The 27076-nt window shown below is 40.2% G+C and overlaps 1 protein-coding gene across 5 annotated transcripts in view; it reads right to left on the bottom strand.

The window, feature by feature from the left end:
- LOC114641152 (uncharacterized) overlaps positions 1-27076 on the bottom strand; it is a 513154-nt gene that overhangs the window by 6529 nt on the left and 479549 nt on the right. For 4 of the 5 annotated variants that reach the window (XM_051925981.1, XM_051925979.1, XM_028790258.2 and 1 more), the window contains 3 exons: positions 22765-22812; positions 8640-8720; positions 5168-5247 (listed from right to left, as the gene is read on the bottom strand). In XM_051925981.1, the coding sequence (XP_051781941.1) occupies positions 5168-5247; positions 8640-8720; positions 22765-22812 (209 nt within the window). The remainder of the gene's footprint in view (positions 1-5167; positions 5248-8639; positions 8721-22764; positions 22813-27076) is intronic. The other variant, XM_028790260.2, reaches the window with a different exon arrangement.

Raw genomic sequence — 27076 nt, 5'->3', positions numbered from 1 at the left:
TTGGGAACCACTGCAGCAAGAAAATCATGAAGACCTTCCTTTGGGACATGAGCATGGGAAAGGCACTATATAAATAAATTGTATTATTATTATTATTATCATGAAGGGTCCTATTGTGGCACATTTTCAGGGACACAGACAATCTAGTGACCAGTGCAACGTACTGTGCTATGCTTAGTGGGAAACAGAAACCTTCAACTCACAACCAAAGAAGAGGAATGCTGTCAAAAACAGTCTTGCTGTTCCATGACAATTCACTGTCTAAAACGGTGGAGACAATGCAATAGCTGTGGTCTGAACACAGCTGACGATCACATCTCGAGTCCACTTAAAGAGGCTCTACGAGGTCAAAGGTTCACTTCAGATGATGAGGTTAAGGAAGCGGTGCAGACCTGGGTTCAGGAGCAGCCAAAAACCTTTTTCTCTCAAGGAATGACAAAGTGAGTGGAACGGTGTGTGGAAAAATACAAAAGAGCTTGATCAATCTGGTGTACGTGACAAGGGCCATGCAAACTCTGCTTGCCCATGGCGTACGTGACAAAGGGTCATGTAGACCCTGCATGCAAAGTATGCTTGCTAAGTGCTACTTCTTGTTTTTAAGGTTACTACACAAAAAACCACAAGGGTGGACCCATCAAAAACTAAGGGACCAACAAATGTACTCAACCCTTGGGTTTGGTAATGCTGATTCAGGCTAATATTTTGAAATACTTGTGTAACTAAAGTCATAAGACAAAAAACCCTATAAAAATTTTGGAACACCTACCCCTCGGGGCAGACGAAGGGCAGGTGTCCTAGCTACTGTGCTTCTCTGTCATTTAACCTTTGCCTGGTGTGAATAAAAGATTTTTACTAACTTTAATTATATCTCTCTGTCTTCAGTCACGAGAAACGACACCATAGAAAAAGTGTCCACAGGTGCAAGAACTGTGTTGACTTTCAGGGAGACCATGTGAAGAAGTGATGTAACTGGTTATGTTCTTCTGATCACCGTTACCATTATTAAATGGTAAGTTATCTTTACTTTTTGATTCTCCCTCACAGCTAGATTGATAGATGTGAAAGGCACTATATGATAGATAGATAGATAGATAGATAGATAGATAGATAGATAGATAGATAGATAGATAGATAGATAGATAGATAGATAGATAGATAGATAGATAGATAGATAGATAGATAGATAGATAGATAGATAGATAGATAGATGAAAGGCACTATATAATGGGTTTTGGCATAATACAGCACATAGAGTGGATTCAGAAAGATTTCAGACCCCTTCACTTTCTGCCGACTTTATTGTGTTGTAGCTTTCATACTAAATGGATGAATTTAGCGTTTTTCCCCACCTGTCTACACTCAATAACCCATAATGAGAAAGTGAAAACGTGTTCAGAAAGGTATAAAAATCTGAAAAACTGAAATCTCTCATTCCTAGAAGTATTCAGACCCTTTGCTGTGGTATTCCATATTGTGTTCAGATCCATCCTGTTTGCTTTGATTCTCCTTGAGGTGTATTGAGAAATGAACTGAAGCCCACTTTTGGCCAGTTTAATTGAGAGGACACCACAGAGAAAGGCACACGTGTACCTGAGTATAGAAGGTCCTACAATTCACACTGCATGTCAGGACAAAAACCAAGGAACTCTTTGCGGACCTCCACATAGATCACATTGTGGTGAGGCATAGATCTGGATAAGATGTGTAAAAGCTTTGAGTGTTCACAGAAGCCCAATGGTCTCAATACATGTGAAATGAAAGAAGTTTGGAACTACCGGCACTCTTCCTATAAATGGCCCTCTGGCTAAACTGGCTAACTGGGCAAGAATGGCCTTGGTCAGGGAGGTGAGCAAGAGACCAATGTTCACTTTAGAGGTCCTGTTCTGAAATTGGAGTACTTGTTGGAAGGATGACCATGTGAGCCTCAATCTATCAATCAGGCATTTATGGAAAAGTGGAGAGACAGAAGCTGCTGTTGATTTAAAAAACATTAAATGGACTTTTGAGAATGAATAAATAGATTCTCTGGTCTTGAAATACGGAGGCAGAACTCCTAACACTATGTGTGGCGAAGACAAGGCACTGTTCATTGCCTCCTCAGTACCCTAAGGTCAAACATGGTGATGGTGGTGGTGGCGCCATCATGTTATGGGATGCAGGGTTAGGGACACTGGTCAGATTTGAGGGAAGGATGAATGCAGATAGATACGGAGAGTACCTTGAAGAGAACCTGCTCCAGAGTTCACACCACCTCAGACTGGAGTGATGGTTTACCTTTCAGTATGACACTGGCTTGAAACAAACAGCCAAGACAATGCTGGAGTGGCTTTGGGACAAATCTCAGAGTGTCCTTGAGTGACTTAAACCCCAGAGAACATGTGTGGAGAGACCTGAAGATGGCAGTTTATGAACACTTCACTCCTAATCTAACTGAGATTACGATGATTAGCCAGGAAGAATGGGATAAACTGTCCAAATCCAGTTGCGACAACTTGTAGAGATTTACATTTCATTTTTTTGTGTAGCTGACACTTTTTTCCAAAGGGACTGGCAAAAAACATCAACATAATCAAGTAAACAGCAGCCTGGGCCTTGAAAAGGTTTCAAAAATTGATTAACACAACTGAGCAGCTAAGAACAAAACATGAGTGAGTTAAACTTCATAGGTCCCAAAACCTAACAGCTAATATCAGTTCGATAGAAATTCACGAAGCAAGAAAGTCATCAAACACTTCTTAAACAAATTGAGGGAGTCAGAATTCTAAATGGATGTTGGCAGCTTGTTCCACCAACTAGGAATTAAACATGAAAAGAGTCTGGATTGAGATTTGATACCAGACAGATCACCTGACATCCTTCATTGGCAGACATGAATGGTCAAGAAGGAGCACTGGACCTTGTGTTCAAAAATGTGTCTCCAAATGCTCAGGTACTGACCCATTGACTGCTCTGTAGACAAACATCAAGAATTTGAGCTTAATATGTGCCATTACAAGAAGCCAGTGTGGTGGTCTGAAAAGAGGAGTGACATGTAGCTGCCTCGTCTAGTTGAACACTAGATGTGCTACTACATATTGGATTATCCCTAGTGGTTGGGTGACACATTCTGGTATTCCTGCCAGCAGAGTCATAGTAATAAAGATGTGACAGACCAGAACCAGGAGTTGAGCTACATATATAGTATATTCCGTTAGATATGGTCTGATCTTGCAAATGTTGTATAGAGTGAATCTCTACCAGACTGAGAGACCATAGCAACATGGGCAGTGAAGAACAACAGGTCTTCGATCACCACCTCAAAACTGCATTCTCACTTAGGTGGGTGTTAGCGATTATGAACCAAGTTGAACAGAGAAGATGAACGAGCTGGGATAACAGAGTTGCCAGGAAGGAACAGAAGACCTCACAAGCGTCTCCACACATAATGGTGCTGACCCATTAACGATTCTGTAGGTACGCATTAAGGATCTGAACTTAATTTGTGCTGAGAGACCTAACCTGAGAAGACTCAAAGCTGGAATTGCTGCCAAAGGGGCTTCTGCAAATGTACTAAATTAAGAATCGGAACACTTCTATGAATGAGAGACTTCTGTTTTTGGTTTTTAATAAATTTGCAAACCTTTCTGTAGAACATGTTTTCACTTGGTCATTAAGGGATATTGAGTGTAGATTGATGGGCAACAATGGTAAATTTATCCATTTCAAATTAAATCTCCAACACAAGAAAGTGTGCAGAGAGTGATGGGGTCTGTGTACTTTCTGAATCCACTGTAACTCCCACAAGACACCTGTAGAACGGTTCTTCATGTCCTCTATGTGGCCTACTAAAGCCACTTCACTTTGAAATGCAGTGTCATGTGTGAATGAGCTCAAAAGAGTGCATTCATTGAACAAGCTCATCTTTCTAAGAACGGTGAACTTAACGTAACGTATTTGCAAGTGAAGAACTTGAACGTGAGCGAGTTCAGTTTTATTTGACATTCTGGATCTGGTTTAGGTCCAGATGAAACATTTTGCCTTACCCTGTAATGAAGGTGTGGAGCCGAATCCGAATATGGTATTCGGATAAGTACAAATAGTGAATTTTTACAAATATTTATTTTGTACAGATTTTTTGCCATTTATTTGTATTTGGAAAAAATAACGTAAAATCAAGCAGGCAGTGTCTGTGTCTGCCTGCTTGTGCTTAAGCTGTACGCCCGCTGACACGAGCTCCATTTTCACTTTTAGGAAAACGTTGATCTTCCCGAAGCCACTTTATATTTTTCCCTGTTGGACATGCAATATGTGATGCGAATTTTGACTGGCAATGTAATTTAACCAGCAGCATAATTGGTAAGTTCACCTACAGTCATCATTTGTGTCACAAGGTTGGAAATAGGGCGGAAATTTATATGGATACTTGCATCTATTTAATTTCTTTTTTGACCAGGAGGATATTAGCATATATGGTTATATGTGTTTGTTGCTGGGTATAACTCAATAAACTATATTTAAATAAGAAAGTCTTTATAATTATTGTATTTATTCAAGAACACTGTAAGAGCCTAATAAAACGCATGGAAAATTGAAAAAAGTAAAATCAAGGGTCATTTTTTCTCACTCTTTAAAAAATACAAAATGAACTGAACATGAACGAATTCAAAACTGAAATGGTGAACTATGAATGTGAATTTATTCCTTTTAATCTGTGTGAACTGAACTTTGAGCGAGTTCTTGTGAGGTGTGAACTGGCACAACACTGTTGAAATGGTCAAAGGTGGCTTGAGTGAGACATATTACATATTTGGTGGGAGATCCGTGGGATCTTCATGTTAAAAAGTCAATTTTCCAAGATGTCAAAGGCTTGTAATATGCCACACTGCACAGACATGAAGAGGCGCTCTGCTGATGCTTTGTAAGTGTTTTTGAGATGCCTTGTCAATGCCTTGCCACATAACCATACACAAGTGTTAGACGCATTCATGCAGCACCAAACTAAAGTACCACCGATGGTTTTCCTCACCGAGTTGAAATTGTGCAACAGTTATACTTTTAAGATGTCACAATATTTTGTCATTTTGGTGCACTTGCCTCATCCTGCTTAATGCTGCTCTAAATGTCTAATAATACATTTCATATTTTATGCACTTAGTAATTTTGGAAGGGCCCAAAGAAAAATGATTACCTCAGCACTTAAGGATTGCGGATTGAGGATGTCTGTATTCTGTCTTCTGGAAGGTGCCCTCCCCTGTCTCCAAAGTGAAACTACAAAAATAAATAAATAAATAAATAAATATCAAATAATACTTTAACACCACTTTAAAACTGCTTGTAGTTTCCGCTGGCATTGAAATATGTGTAAAGCTCTTGACATTGCGGTACAATCCAAGATGGCCACCCTTGAACACATGGAGCAGCCAGCCTTTCTGTACAGCTCCACATCAGGTGTAATGGATATCAGTGCTCCATGTAATGATAATTATGGTGTCAACTCCCAGAGGTCTTCAGAAATAAAAGAAAGCATACAACAGTAAGTCAATGAAACATCTGGAAATCCAAACACCCAGGCTTAGGACCCCTAGTGGGATGTGCAGTTTGGTTTAAAGCCAGGTTTGTGGAACAACCGATGCAGTCTTTGCATTGACACAGCATGTAGAGAAACAGAACGGATCACAAATGGTGTGTATTGATTTGGAGAAGGCTTATGATAGAGTGCCACATCAACAGGTCTGGAGGTGCATGAGAGAGAAAGGTGGACCAGAGAAGGGAGTGAGGATCCAGGGTTGGGGTAACAGACAAGATCCCAGTTAGAGGAGGTCTGCACCAAGGGTCTTCTTGAAGTCCTGACCTCTTTGATCTTGTGATGAAAGTGTTGAGTTATTAAACCAAGGAGCTGGTGGTGGATTTTAGGAAGCCCAGACCCCTCATGGACCCCATGATCGTCAGAGGTGACTGTGTGCAGAGGGTGCAGACCTATAAATACCTGGGAGTGCAGCTGGACGATAAATTGGACTGGACTGCTAATACTGGTTCTCTGTGCAAGAGAGGACAGGACCGACTATATTTCCTTAGATGACTGGCGTCCTTCAACATCTGCAATAAGTTGCTGCAGATGTTCTATCAGACGGTTGTGGCGAGCACCCTCTTCTACGCGGTGGTGTGCAGGGGAGGCAGCATAAAGAAGATGGACGCCTCACACCTGGACAAACTGGTGAGGAAGGCAGGCTCTATTGTAGGCATGGAGCTGGACAGTTTGACATCTGTGGCAGAGCGACGGGCGCTGAGCAGACTCCTGTCAATCATGGAGAATCCACTGCATCCACTGAACAGGATCATCTCCAGACAGAGGAGCAGCTTCAGCGACAGACTGCTGTCACCGTCCTGCTCTACTGACAGACTGAGGAGATCGTTCCTCCCCCAATCTATGCGACTCTTCAATTCCACCCGGTTGGGTTGGATGGGGGAGATTGGGGATAAACGTTAACATTATACAAAGTTATTGTCTGTATTTACCTGCATTTTTTTTAACTCTTTAATTTAATATTGTTTTTTGTATCAGTATGCTGCTGCTGGAGAATGTGAATTTCTCCTTGGGATTAATAAAGTATCTATCTATCTATCTATCTATCTATCTATCTATCTATCTATCTATCTATCTATCTATCTATCTATCTATCTATCTATCTATCTATCTATCTATCTATCTATCTATCTATCTATCTATCTATCTATCTATCTATCTATCTATCTATCTATCTATCTATCTATCTATCTATCTATCTATCTATCTATAAAAGACCAGGCTTTGTATTGATGGCATTGTGTTGTGTAGCACCAGAAAAGAGAAAGTAGGAGGAAGTTAAAAAACTGGAGAAGGGCTTTAGAAGATAGAGGGTTGAAAATAAATAGGAAGAAGAAGACAGAATAACAGATTTAGTGATGATCAGAATTCAGCCTACATGGAGAGCTGTTGAAAAGAGTGGAGAAGTTCAAGCATCTCTGATCAGCGGTAGACCGAGATGTAGAATTAGATGCAGAGATAACTCACAAAGTGCAGTGTGGAAGGAACAATTGGAAGAAGGTTTCAGGAGTGTTATGTGCTCAAAGATTTCAAATGAAGGTTAAAGGTGAGGTACTGGTAAGACCAGCAATGATGTATGGAGCTCAGGAGAAGTTGGATGTGGCAGAAACAAGACTGTTGAGATGGATGTGTGCAGTTACAAAAAAATCAAGATCAAAGAAAAGTGGATGAGAGAAACAAATGAATTAAAATTAAGGGAAGAAAGAATCAAAGAAAGAAAGAGAGAGGGACAGGGGATCTGATCTGAGTGATTGAGGAGGAGCCCATGCATAGGAATGGAAGCAGGTGGATGGGAAGAGACAGCCCCATAGCAGCGCACAGCCAGAGCTTGAGGGACTGACCACTCCAGAAGGGCTCCCACGTGAGGTTGAGGACCAGCAGGCTACATGTAGGTGAGACTGGGACTGGCAGGGGACCTGAGGTGCATAAGGCTGACTAAACCTGTAGGAGGACATCTCTTCTGGCTGGGAGTAAGAGGAAGAGATGTCAGTTTTCATGTATTTTATGAAGGACAGATTCTTCCTGGGATTTAAATATCATTTTTATTGGCTAATTTTTTATATTTTAACCTCTATGTTTCACTTTGCATCTATGGAATATTTATTTGTTGAAGATCTTTCAGCTCTGCACTTTTTGGACACTGTTTGTTGGGTTTTGAATAAAATCAGTTAATCACTTTTGTACCAACCTCTTGCTGACTGCCCTGCTCATCTCGGTTTATGACAACGAGATTCCTGGAAGTGACCAGGGAGCATGGAGCCGACCCGGGGCCGTCACACAAATCCATTCCAAAGATCACTCAAAGACCATGATATAATAAACTTTAATGATGCGATAGAGTTTTTTCATGCTTGTTTTAAAGCTCGTCCACAGATTAAAATACTGAATTGATGCCTTTGTCATCTAATGTCCAGTGCCCTAAGCACTCGGCTACAACAAATAAAGGGTAGATTTTCCTTTGCATCTCAAAAACATGTGGGTTAGTATCTCTGAATTGGCCTGGTATAAGTGAGCATGCCTATGGCAGACTGGCATCCAATCCCGGGTTTGTTCAGATTATTTCTCTTTTAAATTAGTAAAATGCTCCTCATTATTGCTAAAGAAGATAACATTGAGCGAATCGGCACACCTAAGCTCATCCTAATTATATATAACAAGCTTAATGTGACATTCGCTTACAGCACATGTCAAGAATGACCTGAAAGAAGCAAACACCTCCATCTGACTCAGGCAAACATGCATTTGCAAACCATTTTTAAAAATCTTTTCACATCTGCCTACACACTGCTGTTTCATTTGAGTTTATTTTTGTCTAGTGACCTTGGCTGAGTTGTTAAACACATGGCACGCGATAAGAAGTCCATAGGTAAAATGCAATTATAGACTTTACAGATTACTAATGACACAATACCTACTGTGTACACATAAAGGTTCAGATTTGTTTGGACAAAGCAGTCCCAGACTGTTCAGCAAAAACAGAACCCAACGCCATTTGCCCAGTTAACATTATTGTCAACAACGCAGCAACCAAAGCTGACCTTCCAAAGTTATTGAGTCAAAGAATGACAGCACTTACTGGTACACACTGTGAGGACGATAACAGCCACCATGGAGACCGCCAGGCAAGAAGCCAAAGTAATGGAGATCCAGCTGGTCCCTGTAAAGGAGACACAATTGGAGGATGTATGCGAAGAGGATAACACTGGAAGAAACACAAGCTCACAAATACAAGAAAACAATGGTGAACCCTTGGGAATTTCTTGAATTTCTGCATGAATTCCTCCTCATGCCCAGGTCTGATCTTAATTAAGTCAAAATAAATGAGAAACATAACCGTCACAATTTAACAACACACAACTTGAGTCTTTCTTGACCATAAGGAATGCATTATCTAAATATACAGAGTCCAGTCTGAGAACAGCTGTTCAACCAATAAGATTAGATTAGAGGCGTGGCTTAGAAGTGCACCGCCCTTTGGAAAGGCACATAGTTTGGTGACTGGCAGAGTCGTCTTTTCTGTTCATGTGAGCCATGAAATATAAGAGAACTTTAGGAGATGAAATGAAAGAGATGCAGAAAGTTGGAAAAGGTGACCAAAGCATCTGTGAAGACCTGGGTGTTCATCAGTATACAGGAAAACAAAATGTCTATAAATGGAGGAAACTTAGTAATGGAGTGGAAATCCTGCAAAGATTTTAACAAGAGCACTGTGTGCAGTGCTGATAAAGGTGACTATATATATTAAGGAAACAGCAAAGAACTGTTGAACTGTTGAAAGTGTCTATTCATGCATCCACTAGAAGGACATTACTTTTTCTACTTTATATCCTTCCTTTGGGTCAGATTATTCGCAGACATGGCCTTAACTTCCATTGTTATGCAGACAATATACAGTTATATCTTAATACAGGATCCCCTACAGATTCACCTCCCAGCACACTCACTTACTGCATCACTGATCTTAAGCTATGGATGGAAAATAACTTTCTCAAACTTAATGCTAATAAAACTGAAGTGTTACTGGTAGGTCCAAAATCCCAACTTTCTAAGGTGTCCAATTTCTCTATTTCTGTTGATGGTCCACTCATCAAACCTGCCTCTGTTGTCAGAAATCTTGGTGTTTTGTTTGATTCGTCACTCAACTTTGAGCTACACATTAGGTCTCTTTGCAAAATTTCATTGTATCTTCTTTTTCACATTGCCCACTTCTATTAATTTCTGTGCTTTAGTGATGCTCAAACTCTGGTTCATTGTTTTATAACATCTCGTATTGATTACTGTAATTCCCTCTTCATCAGCCTCCCTGCATAATCTAAATGGAAGATACAGGACATTCAGAACTCCGCAGCAACACAAAGCATTCTGCTCACATCTCCCATGTTCTCTCTCAGCTTCACTGGTCACTGGTTAAATTCAAGATTCTGCTTCTCACCTTCAAAGCCCCCCTCTACCTCACTCAGCTCCTCGCTTCATACACTCCTTGCCGCTCTCTCAAGTTCTCGAGCAGTCATCTCCTTACTGTCCCACTCACCAGACTCTCAGGTCCTTCAGTGTTATGGCCCCTCAACTCTGGAACTCTATTCCTCAGTCTCTCTGAGTTTGCTCCTCTTTCTCTACCTTTAATGTTTTTTACATGTTTTCTTTCTGGTTTTCGCTTATTTAAAGCTCTCTAGCAAGGGTCTCCTTCAACCAGGATTTTGATTCTTCCATTAGAATTTTGATTTATTGTGTTATTGCAGTTATGAATATTTATTTTGAGAAGTTTTCCACAGCATTTGTTTATAACAGGAGTTCTGTTTTTGTTTACATGTAGTTGTTAGGTGCAGAGTCCCTGTCTGGGGTTTGAGGCTTTATATCTATAGTCATATGAAAAAGTTTGTGAACCCCACTCAGCCTGCATAATAATTGACTCTCCTTTCAATAATAAAGATAACAGTCTTATGTCTTTCATTTTCTAGGAACATCTGAGTACTGCGGTGTTTTCCAAACAAAGATTTTTAGTCAAGCAGAATTTAGTTGTATGAAATTAAATCAAATGTGAAAACTGGCTGTGCACAAATGTGGGTCCCCTTGTCATTGTGCTGATTTGAATGCCTGTCACTGCTCAATGCTGATTACTTGTAACACCAAATTGGTTAGATGAGCTCGTTATGCCTTGAACTTCATACACTGGTGTGTCCAATCATGAGATATAAAGGTATTTAAGGTGGTCAATTGCAAGTTGTGCTTCCTTCCCTTTGACTCCCCTCTGAAGAGTGACATCATGGGATCCTCAAAGCAACTCTCCAAAGATCTGAAAACAAAGATTGTTGAGTCTCATGGCTTACGGGAAGGCTACAAAAAGCCATCTCAGAGGTTTAAACTGTCAGTTTCAACTGTAAGGAATGGAATCAGGAAATGGAAGGCCACAGGCACAGTTGCTGTTAAACCCAGCAGGTCTGGCAGGCCTAGAAAAATACAGGAGCGGCATATGAGCAGGATTGTGAGAATGGTTATAGACAACCCACAGATCACCTCCAAAGATCTGCAAGAACATCTTGCTGCAGATGGTGTATCTGTACATCGTTCTACAATACATCTGTATGGCAGGGTGATGAGAAAGAAGCCCTTTCTGCACTCACGTCACAAACAGAGTCGCTTGTTGTATGCCAATGCTCATTTAGACAAGCCAGATTCATTTTGGAACAAAGTGCTTTGGACTGATGAGACAAAAATGAAGTTATTTGGTCAGAACAAACAGCGCTTTGCATTGCGGAAGAAGAACACCGCATTCCAAGAAAAACACCTGCTACCTCCTGTCAAATTTGGTGGAGGTTCCATCATGCTGTGGGGCTGTGTGGCTAGTTCAGGGACTGGGGAACCCTGTTAAAGTCGAGGGTCGGATGAATTCAACCCAATATCAACAAATTCTTCAGGATAATGTTCAAGCATCAGTCACAGAGTGGAAGTTACACAGGGGTTGGATATTCCAACAAGACAATGACCCAAAACACAGTTCGAAATCTACAAAGGGATTCATGCAGAGGGAGAAGTACAATGTTCTGGAATGGCCGTCACAGTCCCCTGACTTGAATATCATCGAAAATCTATGGGATGATTTGAAGCAGGCTGTCCATCAAATTGAACTGAACTGGAGAGATTTTGTATGAAGAATGGTCAGAAATACCTCCATCAAGAATCCAGACACTCCTCAAAGGCTATAGGAGGACAGCGTCTAGAGACTGTTAGATTTGCAAAAGGAGGCTCAACTAAGTATTGATGTCATATCTCTGTTGGGGTGCCCACATTTATGCACCTGTCTAATTTTGTTATGATGCATATTGCATATTTTTCTGTTAATCCAATAAACTTAATGTCACTGCTGAAATACTACTGTGTTCATAAGGCATGTCAGATATTAAAAGGAAGTTGCTACTTTGAAAGCTCAGCCAGTGAGAAACAAAAATTGAAAGAGTTAAGAGGGATTCCCAAACTTTTTCATATGACTGTATATATCTACTAGCTGAAATACCCAGCATTGCACGGGAGGAAAATATGTGTTTTTTTGTTTTTTTTAATTGTTTGAGAAAAATATAATAAAAAAAACACAACTTTAAAAATAAAAATAAATTAACAAACAATGAAGACTCACTAATGTGCTTGTATTGTTTACTGAAGTGCCTTGTTATATAGAATGATTCTAGTTTTTCTAGTTTTTAGCCATAATATATAAAGGTTCTTAGGACTTCGTACCCTTGAACACACCACATAAAGTTGTCCATGTGACAAACACGCTGTGGCCAAATTGATTCCAACAATTCTCAATGATTGTGCAAACGTTGCGAGCGTCAAGAGGATGATAACAGACATACAAGACTAAATCTCCAATTAGTCTCTCCAACTGAAATTGATTTACAATTAAAGGTTAAATATTTTAACTATTGTCACACACGTGTGTTTAGGAGGCAGCTAAAGGGCTTAAATACAGGTAGTTCCATGCCAGACCAGGGGGTGGCGGAGTGCACTGATTTTCCCTCTCGATCTTTTACAGACCATTCTAGGGAAATCCCACCCGGCTCTGGGGCAGCCACTGACATCACTTCTGGTTCCGGTCGGGATGACATCACTTCCGCTACTGGCCTTTAAAGCTGCCATCTTGCTACCTGGAGATCAGTTCTGTTTTGGACTCGGTTGAATGAGCATGTCTTTGTTTTTTGATACCTTTTGCAGCCGTAATCGATTAAATGGGTGGCTGCCCCACACCTGCTCGATGTCTTTTCGTCGTTTTTCTGACACTATATAAATAAATATTATAAGTTAAATATCATAGCTATATCTGGTCTATACTTTTCCTTCGATTTTGATAACTTAATTAAATTAGTTTTTTGATTATGAACGTATTAAAAAAATCCTATTTCTTTTTTACGAAAAAATTGTAACACCAACACGTTAGCTATGACGTTGCAAAACAAATGACATTTAGTTCATTAGTAAATAAACAAAAATTGCAAAGAGAGCTGCTGAATCAACAAAATAAATATAGGATGTTTATGGTAGATAAAAATAAAATTGCTTACTTATCTTATATAGAATATACAGATAGCTTATTTTAATCAAAATATAATCACGGAATACGTTCAAAGTAGTGTAAAAACGATGAGAAAAGCAAAGCCATTTTAAAGTTTTTTGACAGATTAATTTTTGTTTTGTGGTGTAGTAGTAAGTTTTTTACATGCAGAATTTTTGACAATGTAAAAAAACGTCAATTAAATTAATATTATTATTAAGGTTGATTTAATGCTATTACCACTACAACATTGTAGTGACCTCCGCGTTGGCTTGAAAAGAGAAGTAAAAACAAAACAGACAGACGTACTAAAGTCTCACAAAAGTTTTACTTGAACAATCAAGAAATAGAATGCCTACTTCGTAACCCCAAACACAACCTTCTAGCACTCTCTCCAACCCCACCTCCTGTCCTGGGTCCCGCACCCCAAATTAACCCGCTGCTGTACTACACCCTCCCTCAATCGGACCTAACGGTCAGTAAAAAAAAAAAGGCTTCAACCTGGCTGGGATGTTACAGTATTGTTGTAATAAGAATAATGCAAGATGAAAATATAGTTAACAAAAACAAACATTAAACAGCAAACAAATAATACTACAGATTTTTGATGATAAAACCATTCCAAGCATCAACTGGATGATAACATATATACAAGACCCAAAGATTGTTACAGTCTATTAATCATTCTCCTATTCTATATCCTAACACAGGGTTACAGGGGTCTTCTAGAGCCAATCCCAGCCAGCACAGGGCGCAAGGCAGGAACAAACCCCTGGGCAGGGTGCCAGCCCACTGCAGGGCACACACACACACACTTGGGACAATTTAGGATCACACCTAACCTGCATGTCTTTGGACAGTGGGAGGAAACCGGAGCACCCGGAGGAAACCCACGCAGACACGGGGAGAACATGCAAACTCCACACAGGGAGGACCAGGGAAGTGAATCCAGGTCTCCTAACTGCGAGGCAGCAGCGCTACCATTGCACCACCGTGCCAGCTCTTACAGTCTGTTTTATATATACTGTATAGATATGGCGGCTCGAGTCACAAAGACAGAATGAGTCCCAAAAATAGATTTTATTTAATTTCAAAAGCAACAGGCGGGTGCGGTGGTGGCACTCAAACATAAAGATTGCTGGCAGTCACCTCCAGTTCGCCCTCTGGTTTTCGTTCCGAGTGTCAACTTGATGATAACATACATACAGGACCGCAAGATCAGAAAAGGGGTGGGTTAGGTCTGATTTCACCATACAGTATTTTTAGAAGACCAATGAGAAATATGTTTATCAAGTTTCATGAAAATCGCTCCAGCCGTTCAGACGTAATGCTGGAACATACACACACACACACACACACACACACACACATACATACATTGACTTATATATATAGAGAGAGAGGTATACAGATTTGTTCAGCACAAATGACATAGAAAATATTTTTAAAATTTATAAAATTGTGTAAAATTGTTCATATTCAATGTCTGGTTTTGATTATGCTTGTTTTTATTAGAAAAAAACAAAACCAGATGGGTGAACCATGTAGTGTTTTTACTTTTCATTTGCTTCATCAAAGAGATGGATATCACATTTTGGTTTCTTACATGTTTTGTCACAGGGGTGTGTGTGACTTGTGATGGCGATTTGCTCAGACCACCATGCTGCTGTTTTGTACAGACAGGCCTCAGCGCTTGGCACGCACACACCACAGCTTGTACTAACTGCTGACAATCAGTTCTGCCAACAGGAGAAGCTATCAGACATGTAAAAGAGGTAAATAGTGTATATAAAATAAAACATTCAAATAACCTCACTTAACCGAAATCTAAAACACTAATCTGTTAATTAAAATTGTACAGAATGTTTCTCTGTTTTAAGGATTGCCGACGTGCTTTGTGTAGAATTCATCAATCTGTTCGTCCTCTATGCCTGTTTATCCAGCGCTGGGGACATTTGGAGTCTAAGCCAACAAGCAATGGGTACAGGCAGGAACAACCGCTGGGCAGGGGGCCAGCCCATCGCAGGGTGAACACACACGGGGCAGTTTACAATCACCAGTTTACCTAACCAGCATGTCTTTGGACTGTGGGAGGAAAATCAGACCAAGCCCACATGGACCCAAGTGCAAACTCCACGCAGGAAGCACCCGGGGTCAGATCCCCCCAAGACTGTGAAGCAGCAATGCTAACACTGCATTACCATTCCTTGATTGTAAACACATGTTCATTAATTTTGACATTAAAAAGTTTGAGAAAAAAACAAAAATCTTTATTTGAGACTTACACTCACTGGCCACTTCATTAGGTATACCTTGCTAGTATCGGGTTGGACCCACTTTTACCTTCACAACAGCCTTAATTCATCGTGGCATAGATTCAGCAAGGTGGTGGAAACGTTCCTCAGGTATTTTGGTTCATATTGACATGGCAGTTTCATACAGTTGCTGCAGATTTGTCGGCTGCACATCCATGATGCGAATCTCCCGTCCCACCACGTCCCATGGGTCCTCTATTGCAGGGGTGGGCAATGTCGGTCCTGGAGAGCCACAGTGGCTGCAGGTTTTCATTCCAACCCAATTGCTTAATTAGAAACCAATCCTTGCCAATAAAATGGATCATTTTCAGTCTGTCACATTTTTCTATTCAGTATTTTATTAAATCAAACAGAGCATGATGAGCACACACAGATGGAAATGGAAACAAGCAAGATGGAGAACTGCTGGCTGCTTTGTCTTTTACATCTTATTACTAAATAAGGAGCCATTAAAACACTGAATGCAGCTATTTAAGACTGAAATAAGCAATTAAGGGTGGAGAACCTTAACAAGTAAGACCACTAAAATGAAGCATCAAAATGTCACTTAAGCAATAAGCACTTCGTCAGCAATAATTGACTCATCATTTAGAAACTGGGCTGGAACAAAAACCTGCAGCCACTGCGGCTCTCCAGGACCAACATTGCCCTTTCCTGCTCTATTGGATTGAGACCTGGTGACTGTGGATGCCATCTGAGTGCAGCGAATTCATTATCATGTTCAAGAAACCAGTTTGAGATGATTTGAGCTTTGCGACATGGTGTGTTTTTCAGTTGAAAGTAGCCATCAGAAGATGGGTACACTGCGATCATAAAGGGATGGACATGATCAGCAACAATACTCAGGAAGGCTGTGGCATTTAAACGTTGCTCATTTGGGACTTAGGGGCCCAAAGCGTGTCAAGAAAATATTGCTCACACCATTAGAGTACCACCAACAGCCTGAGCTGTTGATACAAGGCAGGATGGATCCATGCTTTCATGTCGGTGACACCCAATTCTCACCGTACCATCTGAATGCTGCAACAGAAATTGAGACTCGTCAGACCAGACAACAATTATCCAATCTTCTGTTGTCTCATTTTGGTGAGTCCATGTGAATTGTAGCCTCAATTCTATTCTTAGGTGAAAGGAGTGGCATGTGGTGTGTTTTCCTGCTGCTGTAGCCCACCTGCTTCAAGGTGTGCCATGTTGTATGTTTAGAGATGCTCTTCTACATGCCTCAATTGTAACAAGTGGTTATTTGAGTTACTGTTTCCTTTCTGTCAGCTCAGACCAGTCTGGCCATTCTCCTCTGACCTCTGGCATCAACAACGTATTTGAGTCCAGAGAGCTGCTGCTCATTTGATATTTTTCCTATTTTGGACCATTCTCTTTAAACCCCGGAGATGGTTTTAGAAGGAAATCGCAACAGATCAGCAGTTTCTGAAATACTCAGAGCAGTCTGTCTGGCACCAACAACCATGCCACATTCAGTGTCACTTCCATCACCTTTCTTCCCCATTCTGATGCTTGGTTTGAATTTCAGCAGGCCATCTTGGAGGATTGCAGGAATCGTGGGAAAGATTTCATCGGATTAGCGCTATTTCAGCTGTGGAATGGCCAAATGGGGGAGGCAGCTTGATGAATGAGGTCTCCAGGACTCTAAATGAATCCAAATCATATTATGAGATATCATCTACTGTTAAATTCTACTCCGTACTTCTAAAGGTTTATTTTTATACTGTATAGAGGATTTGTTCTGTTCTGTGTATTGTATTGTATTGACCCCTTTCTTTTTGACACCCACTGCACTCCCCAACTGACCTGGAAGGGGGTCTCTCTTTTTGAACTGCCTTTCTCAAGGTTTCTTCTATTTTTCCACCACAATGGTTTTTTTGGGAGTTTTTCCTTGTCTTCTTAGAGAGTCAAGGCTGGGGGGCTGTCAAGAGGCAGGACCTGTTAAAGCCCATTGTGGCACTTCTTGTGTGATTTTGGGCTATACAAAAATAAATTGTATTGTATTGTATTGTATCTTGACAATGTCTACAGGCCGAAATTTATTGAGGTGCTGCTTTCTGATTGGCTGATTAGGTATTTGAGTTACCAAGCATCTAAACAGGTGCACCTAATAAAGTGAACGGTGAGTGTATTTTCGTAACATAGTGCATCTGGTTGGGGGAGCCACCCTCCAACTCTGCCACTTTTGTTGTACCTCTGATTGTCTCATTTCTTATTTTGTCCTTCATACATTCATCTCCGCATTCTCATTTCAGCCACATCCAACCTCTTCTCCTGCACTCCCTTTACTGTTCATGTCTCAGCTTCATACACCATCGGTGGTCTTACCACTGCCTTAAAAAACCCACTTTTAATGTTTGCCTTGATTCACAAAACACTCCTGTTGCCTTCTTCCAATTGTTCCATCCACACCTCCTCTGTGGTTTATCTCAGCCTCTAATTCTACATCTTGGTCTTCCACTGACCTGAGATATTTAAGGTTAAGGTTTCTTCATTTGTGCATAAAACTGACAGTCAAAGCACATTGGAATTCTTGTGCAGAGCTTTTTCAGAGTCATCATAGTAAACATTTAAAAAAAAAGTAAAAAATAAAACAAAATAAATACATAATATGAATTATACCAACACTATACAAAATGGTGGTAATATCTACACAAAAAAAATACAACTATATTGCAGATATTGCACAGTTAAAATATTTCACATTTATCACTCGTCGTTTACATGACAAGTGAAGTGAGGTAGCGTGAGGTTTTTCACATGTTCAGTAATTTTGTTTTGCCATCAGTCTGACTGTGGTGGGGAAGAAGCCATTGAAAAACCTTGTTCTGTGAGTGATGATGCTGTCTGCTCTGCTGTGTCTCAGGTTGTACTGTACATACAGTTTTTGTGTCTGAGCAGAGAGTGAGCTGGATGGAGTGAGTCCCTGATAATTCCCACTGCTCTGGGTGAGAGGGCGATGTGTTAAAAGCCCAATTGAGTTCTGATGTAACCTGCAGTCCCAGGAATCTGTGGCTGTCGGCCCTCTCAACCTCATTGCCTTTGATGATAAGAGGCTGTAGAAGGGGAGGATTCTTCCTGAAGTCCGATATTACAGTAATCCCTCGCTACTTCATAGTTCACTTTTCGTGGATTCACGACTTTGCGGATTTTATATTTAAACATATCTAAATATATAACGTGGATTTTTCGCTGCTTCGCGGGTTTCTGCGGACAATGGGTCTTTTTACTTCTGGTACTTGCTTCCTCAGTTGGTCTGCCCAGTTGATTTCATACAAGAGATGCTATTGGCAGATGGCTGAGAAGCTACCCAATCAGAGCACGCAGTTAAGTTCCTGTGTGCTGCTGATTGGCTCAGCGACGGAGTGCTGCATTAACCAGGAAGTCTCATCTCACTCATTCAGCATAACGTGCTCCTGCTTCAGGGGCTGTGTCCAAGCGCCAACAGAAGTTGCAAATGATTGCAGAAAAGGTAAAAGTTTTGGATATGTTGAAGGAAGGGAACAGCTACACCATTACAGCATCAATGAGTCCACGATTCTTTTTATTTAAAAAGGAGGAAAAGCATATAAGATCTACGGCCGCAGTGTCCTTTAACCAGGGCGCAAAACGAGTTGCAAGTGGACGTGATAAGGCAGTAGTCTGGATGGAATCTGCTTTAGGAATCTTTGCAACAAGGTCGACGACGTCATGACCGCCTACAAGCTGCTCTTCGACCAGAAAAAGAAGCAGCGGCAGCAACTGCCGATCACAATGTTTTTGCAGCCTTGAAAAAAAGAGCCAGTTCCTACTACTACTACTACTACTACTACTATGGATACACCTTCGGAAACCGTGGAGCAGGTGCCCCAGGAAATGGCACCGCTGTCTGAAGAGACGTTAAATACAGTCATCGGCAGCACAGTAAAAGTCATCATCACCTTCATCGTCGTCATTTTTACTGCGCAGCATATTCATCACCATCATCATGTCATATATAGCTACGTGTACTTTGCTATACAGTAAGTGTAAACTTATCTACCGATTTCATATTGCTTAGCAGTTGTCCCTGTTATTAATAGATTAAAGGGTGGGTTGTAAACAATACAGGGAGGGTTTAAAAACGTCCAAATACACGTTAAATAATTAAATAAATATGGTGTCCCTACTGTGCGGAAATTCAGTCATCGCGGTCGGCCTTGGAACCTATCTCCCGAGATAAGTGAGGGATTACTGTATTTCTTTGGTCTTGTCTATGTTGAGGATGAGGTCATTCACCTCTCAATAGACAAGAATGTTGTTTACCAGGGTCCTGTACCCTGACTCGTCCCCCCCTTGATGAGCCCCAGGATGGTGGTGTCATCAGCATATTTAACGACGATGGTATTGTGACATTGTGCTCAGCAACACAGGAGCGCCACAAGGGACTGTACTTTCTCCGGTCCTGTTCAGCCTATATACATCAGACTTCCAATACAACTCGGAGTCCTGCCATGTGCAAAAGTTCGCTGATGACACTGCTATCGTGGGCTGCATCAGGAATTGCTGGAGGATGAGTACAGGGACCTAATCAATGACTTTGTTAAATGGTGTGACTCAAACCACCTACACCTGAACACCAGCAAAACCAAGGAGCTGGTGGTGGATTTTAGGAGGCCCAGACCCCTCATGGACCCCGTGATCATCAGAGGTGACTGTGTGCAGATGGTGCAGACCTATAAATATCTGGGAGTGCAGCTGGATGATAAATTAGACTGGACTGCCAATACTGATGCGCTGTGCAAGAAAGGACAGAGCCGACTATACTTCCTTAGAAGGCTGGCGTCCTTCAACATCTGCAATAAGATGCTGCAGATGTTCTATCAGACAGTTGTGGCGAGCGCCCTCTTCTACGTGGTGGTGTGCTGGGGAGGCAGCATTAAGAAGAAAGACGCCTCACGCCTGGACAAACTGGTGAGGAAGGCAGGCTCTATTGTTGGCATGGAGCTGGACAGTTTAACATCTGTGGCAGAGCGAAGGGCGCTCAGCAGGATCCTATCAATTATGGAGAATCCACTGCATCCACTAAACAGTGCCATCTCCAGACAGAAGAGTAGCTTCAGCGACAGACTGCTGTCACTGAACTGCTCCACTGACAGATTGAGGAGATCGTTCCTCCCCCAAACTATGCGACTCTTCAATTCCACCCGGGGGGGTAAACGTTAACATTTAACATTATACAAAGTTATTGTCTGTTTTTCACCTGCATTATTATCATTCTTTAATTTAATATTATTTATTGTATCAGTATGCTGCTGCTGGAGAATGTGAATTTCCCATTGGGATTAATAAAGTATCTATCTATCTATCTATCTATCTATCTATCTATCTATCTATCTATCTATCTATCTATCTATCTATCTATCTATCTATCTATCTATCTATCTATCTATCTATCTATCTATCTATCTATCTATCTATCTATCTATCTATCTATCTATCTATCTATCTATCTATCTATCTATCTATTGTCCTGGGTGGAGACACAGTCATAAGTGTACAGGGTGAAGAGTTTGGGGCTGAGGCAACTCCACTCTTCTCAATAGCTCTAACTTCTGAATCCTAATCATCATTAAACCTCATATATTCTGCTCATATCAAAAATGTCATAATCCAACAATACAAGTAATAAAATATAGAAAGCACAGCCATAGAATACTGTGATCCTTTCAGGCATAATAAGGCTTTGAATTATGAAACTACCCATGGCTCATAAATAAAATCAAAATTGTTTGCAGACCCGTGTATCTAACTGCTCTTTGTGGTTAGTTATTTTTTAGTCTGGTTTTTGCTCACTATTAAACACTTACACTGATCTCCTGTGAACACAAGAACATTTCTACCATTGGTTTACCACATATATTAGCAACCTATAAACGGCATAACCACTGCCTTAAAAAATCTAACTAACATAGGAAGTGTGCATGTGTGCTTGAGCGCGTGTGCCTGTTGTGGGGTTTAAAATCTGTCCATTTTTGTCTATATTTTCTTTATATGTATTTCAACACAGAACAACAGATGAACTTAAATACAGGACACTAGCATGGACAGTTAACATCACAGACCATCTGTTCTCCTGAATTGCACCGATATCAGTACCATCTGTTTGAGCTGAGCAGGAGTTCAGGAGACGCCTCAAGCTGTATTGATGGTTTTATCACCAGTGAAGGAAAAGGCACTGGGACTAAACTGGTTTACAGCTTGGGAAAGGAAGACATGCTATGGTTCAAGCTATATCCTATTACTGTACAACCTGTGAACAGAAGTAGATACCACGGGGCTGGAAATTACAGCTTGAGACAGGAGATTGCTAAAATGTAAAAACTTTATTGTTTGGACATTCATTCATCATATTGAAAGTCAGCCAGTCAGGGGCATGTAGCAATCACATCCTGTGAAACACCCAAAGTAGAATTTTATAATAAATATACCTCGTCTGAAGAGCGACATCAGAAGAAAAGAACAGAGCAACATCAAAAGATGGCACCGGCAATGTGCGGCCGTTTCCATCTGATCGTCAGAAAACGCATCTCATGAACAACCACAAGTGCTAAGATCAGAAGCCGCCTGCGACATTCATCCTTGACATCTTTACTTTTTTGTAGGCTTTTTCTAAAGACTTTACTATCCACATTTTCTTTTACACTTTTTTCTACTGGTATTCTTATTCATGTAATAAATACCACACTGATTTCAACCTTCTATACTTTGTCTTCATATTTAGAGTGATTGAGGCAATAAGGTAAATTTCTATGAGAATTTGGAGCAGTGCAGAAGTGCCATATGATCCAAGCTGCGAGGTTTATTGAGCCGCAGATGGAGAACTCTGTCCAGTAATGAACAGGGCGTTAAAGTAAAACATTCACTGGTTGGTAAATGGCCAACAGCCTGAGATGTTGAGTCTTTGTATGTCTGAATATATTCTTGGAGACCAAAGGTAATATTTAGGTTTGACATTTATCTAAGACATCACATGTTGTTCAAGCCTATGATAAGTAAGTCTCTTGGAGTACTAGGGAAAGTGGACTGTGCATGTGTTAATTATACGGTACTTGTGTGGTTTAAAGTGATAGGGAATAACGTGCATGTGTATACATCTTTCATACGGTACTGTTGTGGTTAGGGTCTGTGTGTATGCATATATCTACAGTACTCATGTGTGTGTTTATCTTAAAGTGCGACAGTAGACCAACCCGGTAATGAACTTGACGAGTTCACTTACCCTTAAAGAAAATAGGAAAAGGGTAAGTAGAGGGAAATACCATGATAATACAGTGCCTATATGATTCCACTGGAAAAGAAGTACAACAAATTGAACATACCTAAAGATTTATCTAATTTTGTCTGGTCAGTTGGTGTAACTGCACCTGCTGGAAATAAAAAGATTAATTAAGTGAATGTGAATGTAATTGAGAACACGGCACATGATAAGGATGAAACATTAAACAGTAAATTTCACACTCTATAGTCACCTATTGAAGGTGATCAAAAAAACAAAAGGACAAAACTAAACCAAAAGAACAAAGAAAAAGGAGATAAGAAAATGTTTCACAAGAATTGGCCAATCGGGCCAGAATGCCAATAGAACAAAGTAGGCATTGTCCATTCTGTTATATTCTTAGTGGCACGCAAGGCCTCTAAAGACAGCAGATTTAATAGGAGTACATTCAGTTTCACCTTCCACTAGTCTGCCGTACATTCCAGAAAAAATGATTGAACTACATCTTTGCCCTTACCAGGATCAGTGTGTATGTCATCTGACAACAAAAGCGTAAATCAGAGTTATAATAACCACTTTGTAGAAGCTGCCAAATGGACACCAAATTGAGAAACCAAAGCTATAATTCAACAAGTGACAAGTGCGATGGACAAAGAAATGTGCCTATGAGGACGCCGTGGTTCTGTGACTGTGACGTTAATCCAATCACACAAGGTTATAGCTTCCTTCAAAAGGTATCTGCATTCATCTCTCTTGGGGAAAAGGCTCTCTAAAATGACCTCTTGTGCAATACGAAATCCACTCCCATCTAAATATTAAAAGATGATGAGCCACGCTCTCTGTGGGGTACTGAAAGCTGAAATCCAGCCTGCCTAGTTCAAGTTCTGTGCCATTGACTGTGCCCAGTCTGAGAAGACGGAGAAGCAGCCATAACTTCAAGAAGGAACTTCAGCATCTAAACTCTTTCTACCAGAAAGAGTAATGCTTTTCCCAATGAGGTTGCAGAGGACACAGCAAACATCCTAACAGTGAATTGAGAAAGACAGCATTATATCACAACACACACAAAGGACTGAGTAGCAATGACAAACTGAGTGAACTTAAATGCAAGTAGAGTCCTCCACTTGAAACCGGAGCAACGACAGCAGCAACTCCATGTAACACTGGATGTCATCCTTAAGGATTTGGTACGATAAAACTTTATCTGGGCCAAGATAAATTAGATCTCTAAATTGCCAGCAAACAGTCATGTTTGTCGGTCTTGTCTGTCCTGTGTCCCGTCTTCTATATCAATAAATGTTTAGTTATCATATTTCTATAATGCTCGAGTTTATCAATAAATTGTATTTTTCTGGTACTTAAAATATGTGTTCTTCAGTTAAATTGATATAAGTCTAAGGGCTTCTCCATCCTACAGAGAAAGGTAAAGAAAATAAAGTAGGAGCCTTATGGAATTCTTGAATTAATCACCAGCATGCTGAAGGCAAAGCTAATCTATATCTATACTAATTAATAAAAGGCAAAGCCCTCACTGACTCACTGACTGACTGACTGACTGACTGACTGACTGACTGACTGACTCATCACTAATTCTCCAACTTCCCGTGTAGGTGGAAGGCTGAAATTTGGCAGGCTCATTCCTTACAGCTTACTTACAAAAGTTAGGCAGGTTTCATTTCGAAATTCAACGCATAATGGTCATAACTGGAACCTCTTTTTTGTCCATATACTGTAATGGACTGCAGCTCGCTGGCCGTGGGAGGCGGAGTTGCATATCGCGTCATCACGCCTCCCACGTAATCACGTGAACTGACTGTGAACGCAGTACGTACAAAACAAGGAAGAGCCCCAAAGAGCGCTGAAGCAAACATTCATTACAGAATTGAGAAGGCAGCGAAACAATAAGAAGCGAAGCACAGTGTAAACCGTAAGTTTAAATTAAGTTTATAGAAACGCTCCCGCTGCCATTTGCAATACCATATTCACGAGATACAAGTTTAATGAGAAGACACGAGGTATAAATGAGATTTGGATCACTTTGTAACGGAGTTAAAATTGCTGTAGCGAGAAACTTTGAAGTGCTGTGTCTTAGCTAATATTAAATAAAGCCGTGGACATCACAACATCACACAAGAGAGCGGCTCACGTGAACTGACTGAACGCAGCAGGAGTGATAACTTTGCTACTGCGGAAACAAAGCACGGTGTAAACCGTAAGTTTAAATTAAGTTTATAGAAACGCTCCCGCTGCCGTTTGCAATACCACATTCGCGAGATACAAGTTTAATGAGAAAACACGAGGTATAAACGAGACTTTGGATGACTTTGTAACAGAGTTAAAATTGCTGTAGCGAGAAACTTTTAAGTGCCGGGTCTTAGCTAACATTAAATAAAGTCGTGGACATCGCAACATCACACAAGAGAGCGACTCATGTGAACTGACTGAACGCAGCACGTCGGAAACAAAGCACCGTGTAAACCTAAAGTTTAAATTAAGTGATCTGAGGCAAGATTGCTTTTCTCCTGTACAACTATACGTTGCATTCTCAAGAGTGTGCTTGCACAGCTTGGTCATATTACAACCGGAGTGCTGAACTGACAATGTGGTATACAAAGAGAACTATAACAATCGTAATATATATATATATATATATATATATATATATATATATATATATATATATATATATATATATATATATATATATATACATAGATATGTATATATATGTGTGTATATATATATATATATATAGATATGTATATATATACAGTGATCCCTCGCTATATCGCACTTCGCCTTTCGCGGCTTCACTCTATCGCGGATTTTATATGTAAGCATATTTAAATATATATCGCGGATTTTTTGCTGGTTCGCGGATTTCTGAGGACAATGGGTCTTTTAATTTCTGGTGCATGCTTCCTTAGTTGGCTTGCCCAGTTGATTTCATACAAGGGACGCTATTGGCAGATGGCTGAGAAGCTACCCAAGTTACTTTTCTTTCTCTCTCTCTTGCGCTGACTATCTGTGATCCTGACGTAGGGGGTGTGAGCAGGGGGGCTGTTCGCACACCTAGACGATACGGACGCTTGTCAAAAATGCTGAAAGATTATCTTCACGTTGCTACCTTCTGTGTGCAGCTTTTAAGTATGCTGCACGGTGCTTCGCATACGTAAAAGCTCAAAGGGCACGTATTGATTTTTGACTTTGTTTCTCTCTCTCTCTCTCTCTGCTCCTGACGGAGGGGGTGTGAGCTGCCGCCTTCAACAGCTTTGTACCAGCGGTGCTTCGCATACTTAAAGCCAAACAGCCCTATTGATTTGTTTTCTTTACTCTCTGTTTCCTCTGAAGAGGAAGATATGTTTGCATTCTTTTAATTGTGAGACAGAACTGTCATCTCTGTCTTGTCATGGAGCACAGTTTAAACTTTTGAAAAAGAGACAAATGTTTGTTTGCAGTGTTTGAATAACGTTCCTGTCTCTCTACAACCTCCTGTGTTTCTGCGCAAATCTGTGACCCAAGCATGACAATATAAAAATAACCATATAAACATATGGTTTCTACTTCGCGGATTTTCTTATTTCGCGGGTGGCTCTGGAACGCAACCCCTGTGATGGAGGAGGGATTACTGTATATGTGTATATATATATATATATATATATATATATATAGATATGTATATATATATATATATGTATATATATGTAGATATGTATATATATATGTAGATATGTAAAAATATATATGTATATATGTGTCTGTGTGTGTATATATATATATATGTTTGTATGTATGTGTGTATATATATATATGTATGTGCATGTATGTATGTGTATATGTATATACAGTATGTATGTGTGTGTGTGTATGTATGTGTGTATGTATGTATATATATATGTTTATGTGTGTATATGTATGTGTATATATATGTTGATATGTGTATATATATATATATGTATATATGTGTATATGTAGATATGTGTATATGTAGATATGTATATATATGTATATATGTATATGTATCTGCGGTGGGTTGGCACCCTGCCCAGGATTGGTTCCTGCCTTGTGCCCTGTGTTGGCTGGGATTGGCTCCAGCAGACCCCCGTGACCCTGTGTTCGGATTCAGCGGGTTGGAAAATGGATGGATGGATGGATGTATATGTATATATATATGTTTATGTGTGTGTGTATATATATATATATATATATATATATATATATATATATATATATATATATATATATATATATATATATATATATATATATGACAGCAACACTCATAACAATGACAACACAATTACATTGACAATCATGTTACGTTATTTTTAAAATGTTTCCTTTTCTTTTTCATAACCTCTTTAACACACTACTTCTCCGCTGCGAAGCGCGGGTATTTTGCTAGTAATTAATAA

Source organism: Erpetoichthys calabaricus, chromosome 4, assembly GCF_900747795.2.
Source record: "Erpetoichthys calabaricus chromosome 4, fErpCal1.3, whole genome shotgun sequence".
NCBI classification, from domain to species: domain Eukaryota; kingdom Metazoa; phylum Chordata; class Cladistia; order Polypteriformes; family Polypteridae; genus Erpetoichthys; species Erpetoichthys calabaricus.
The sequence above is the reverse complement of the archived record's forward strand: the minus strand, read 5'-3'. Positions and strand labels throughout refer to the sequence as shown.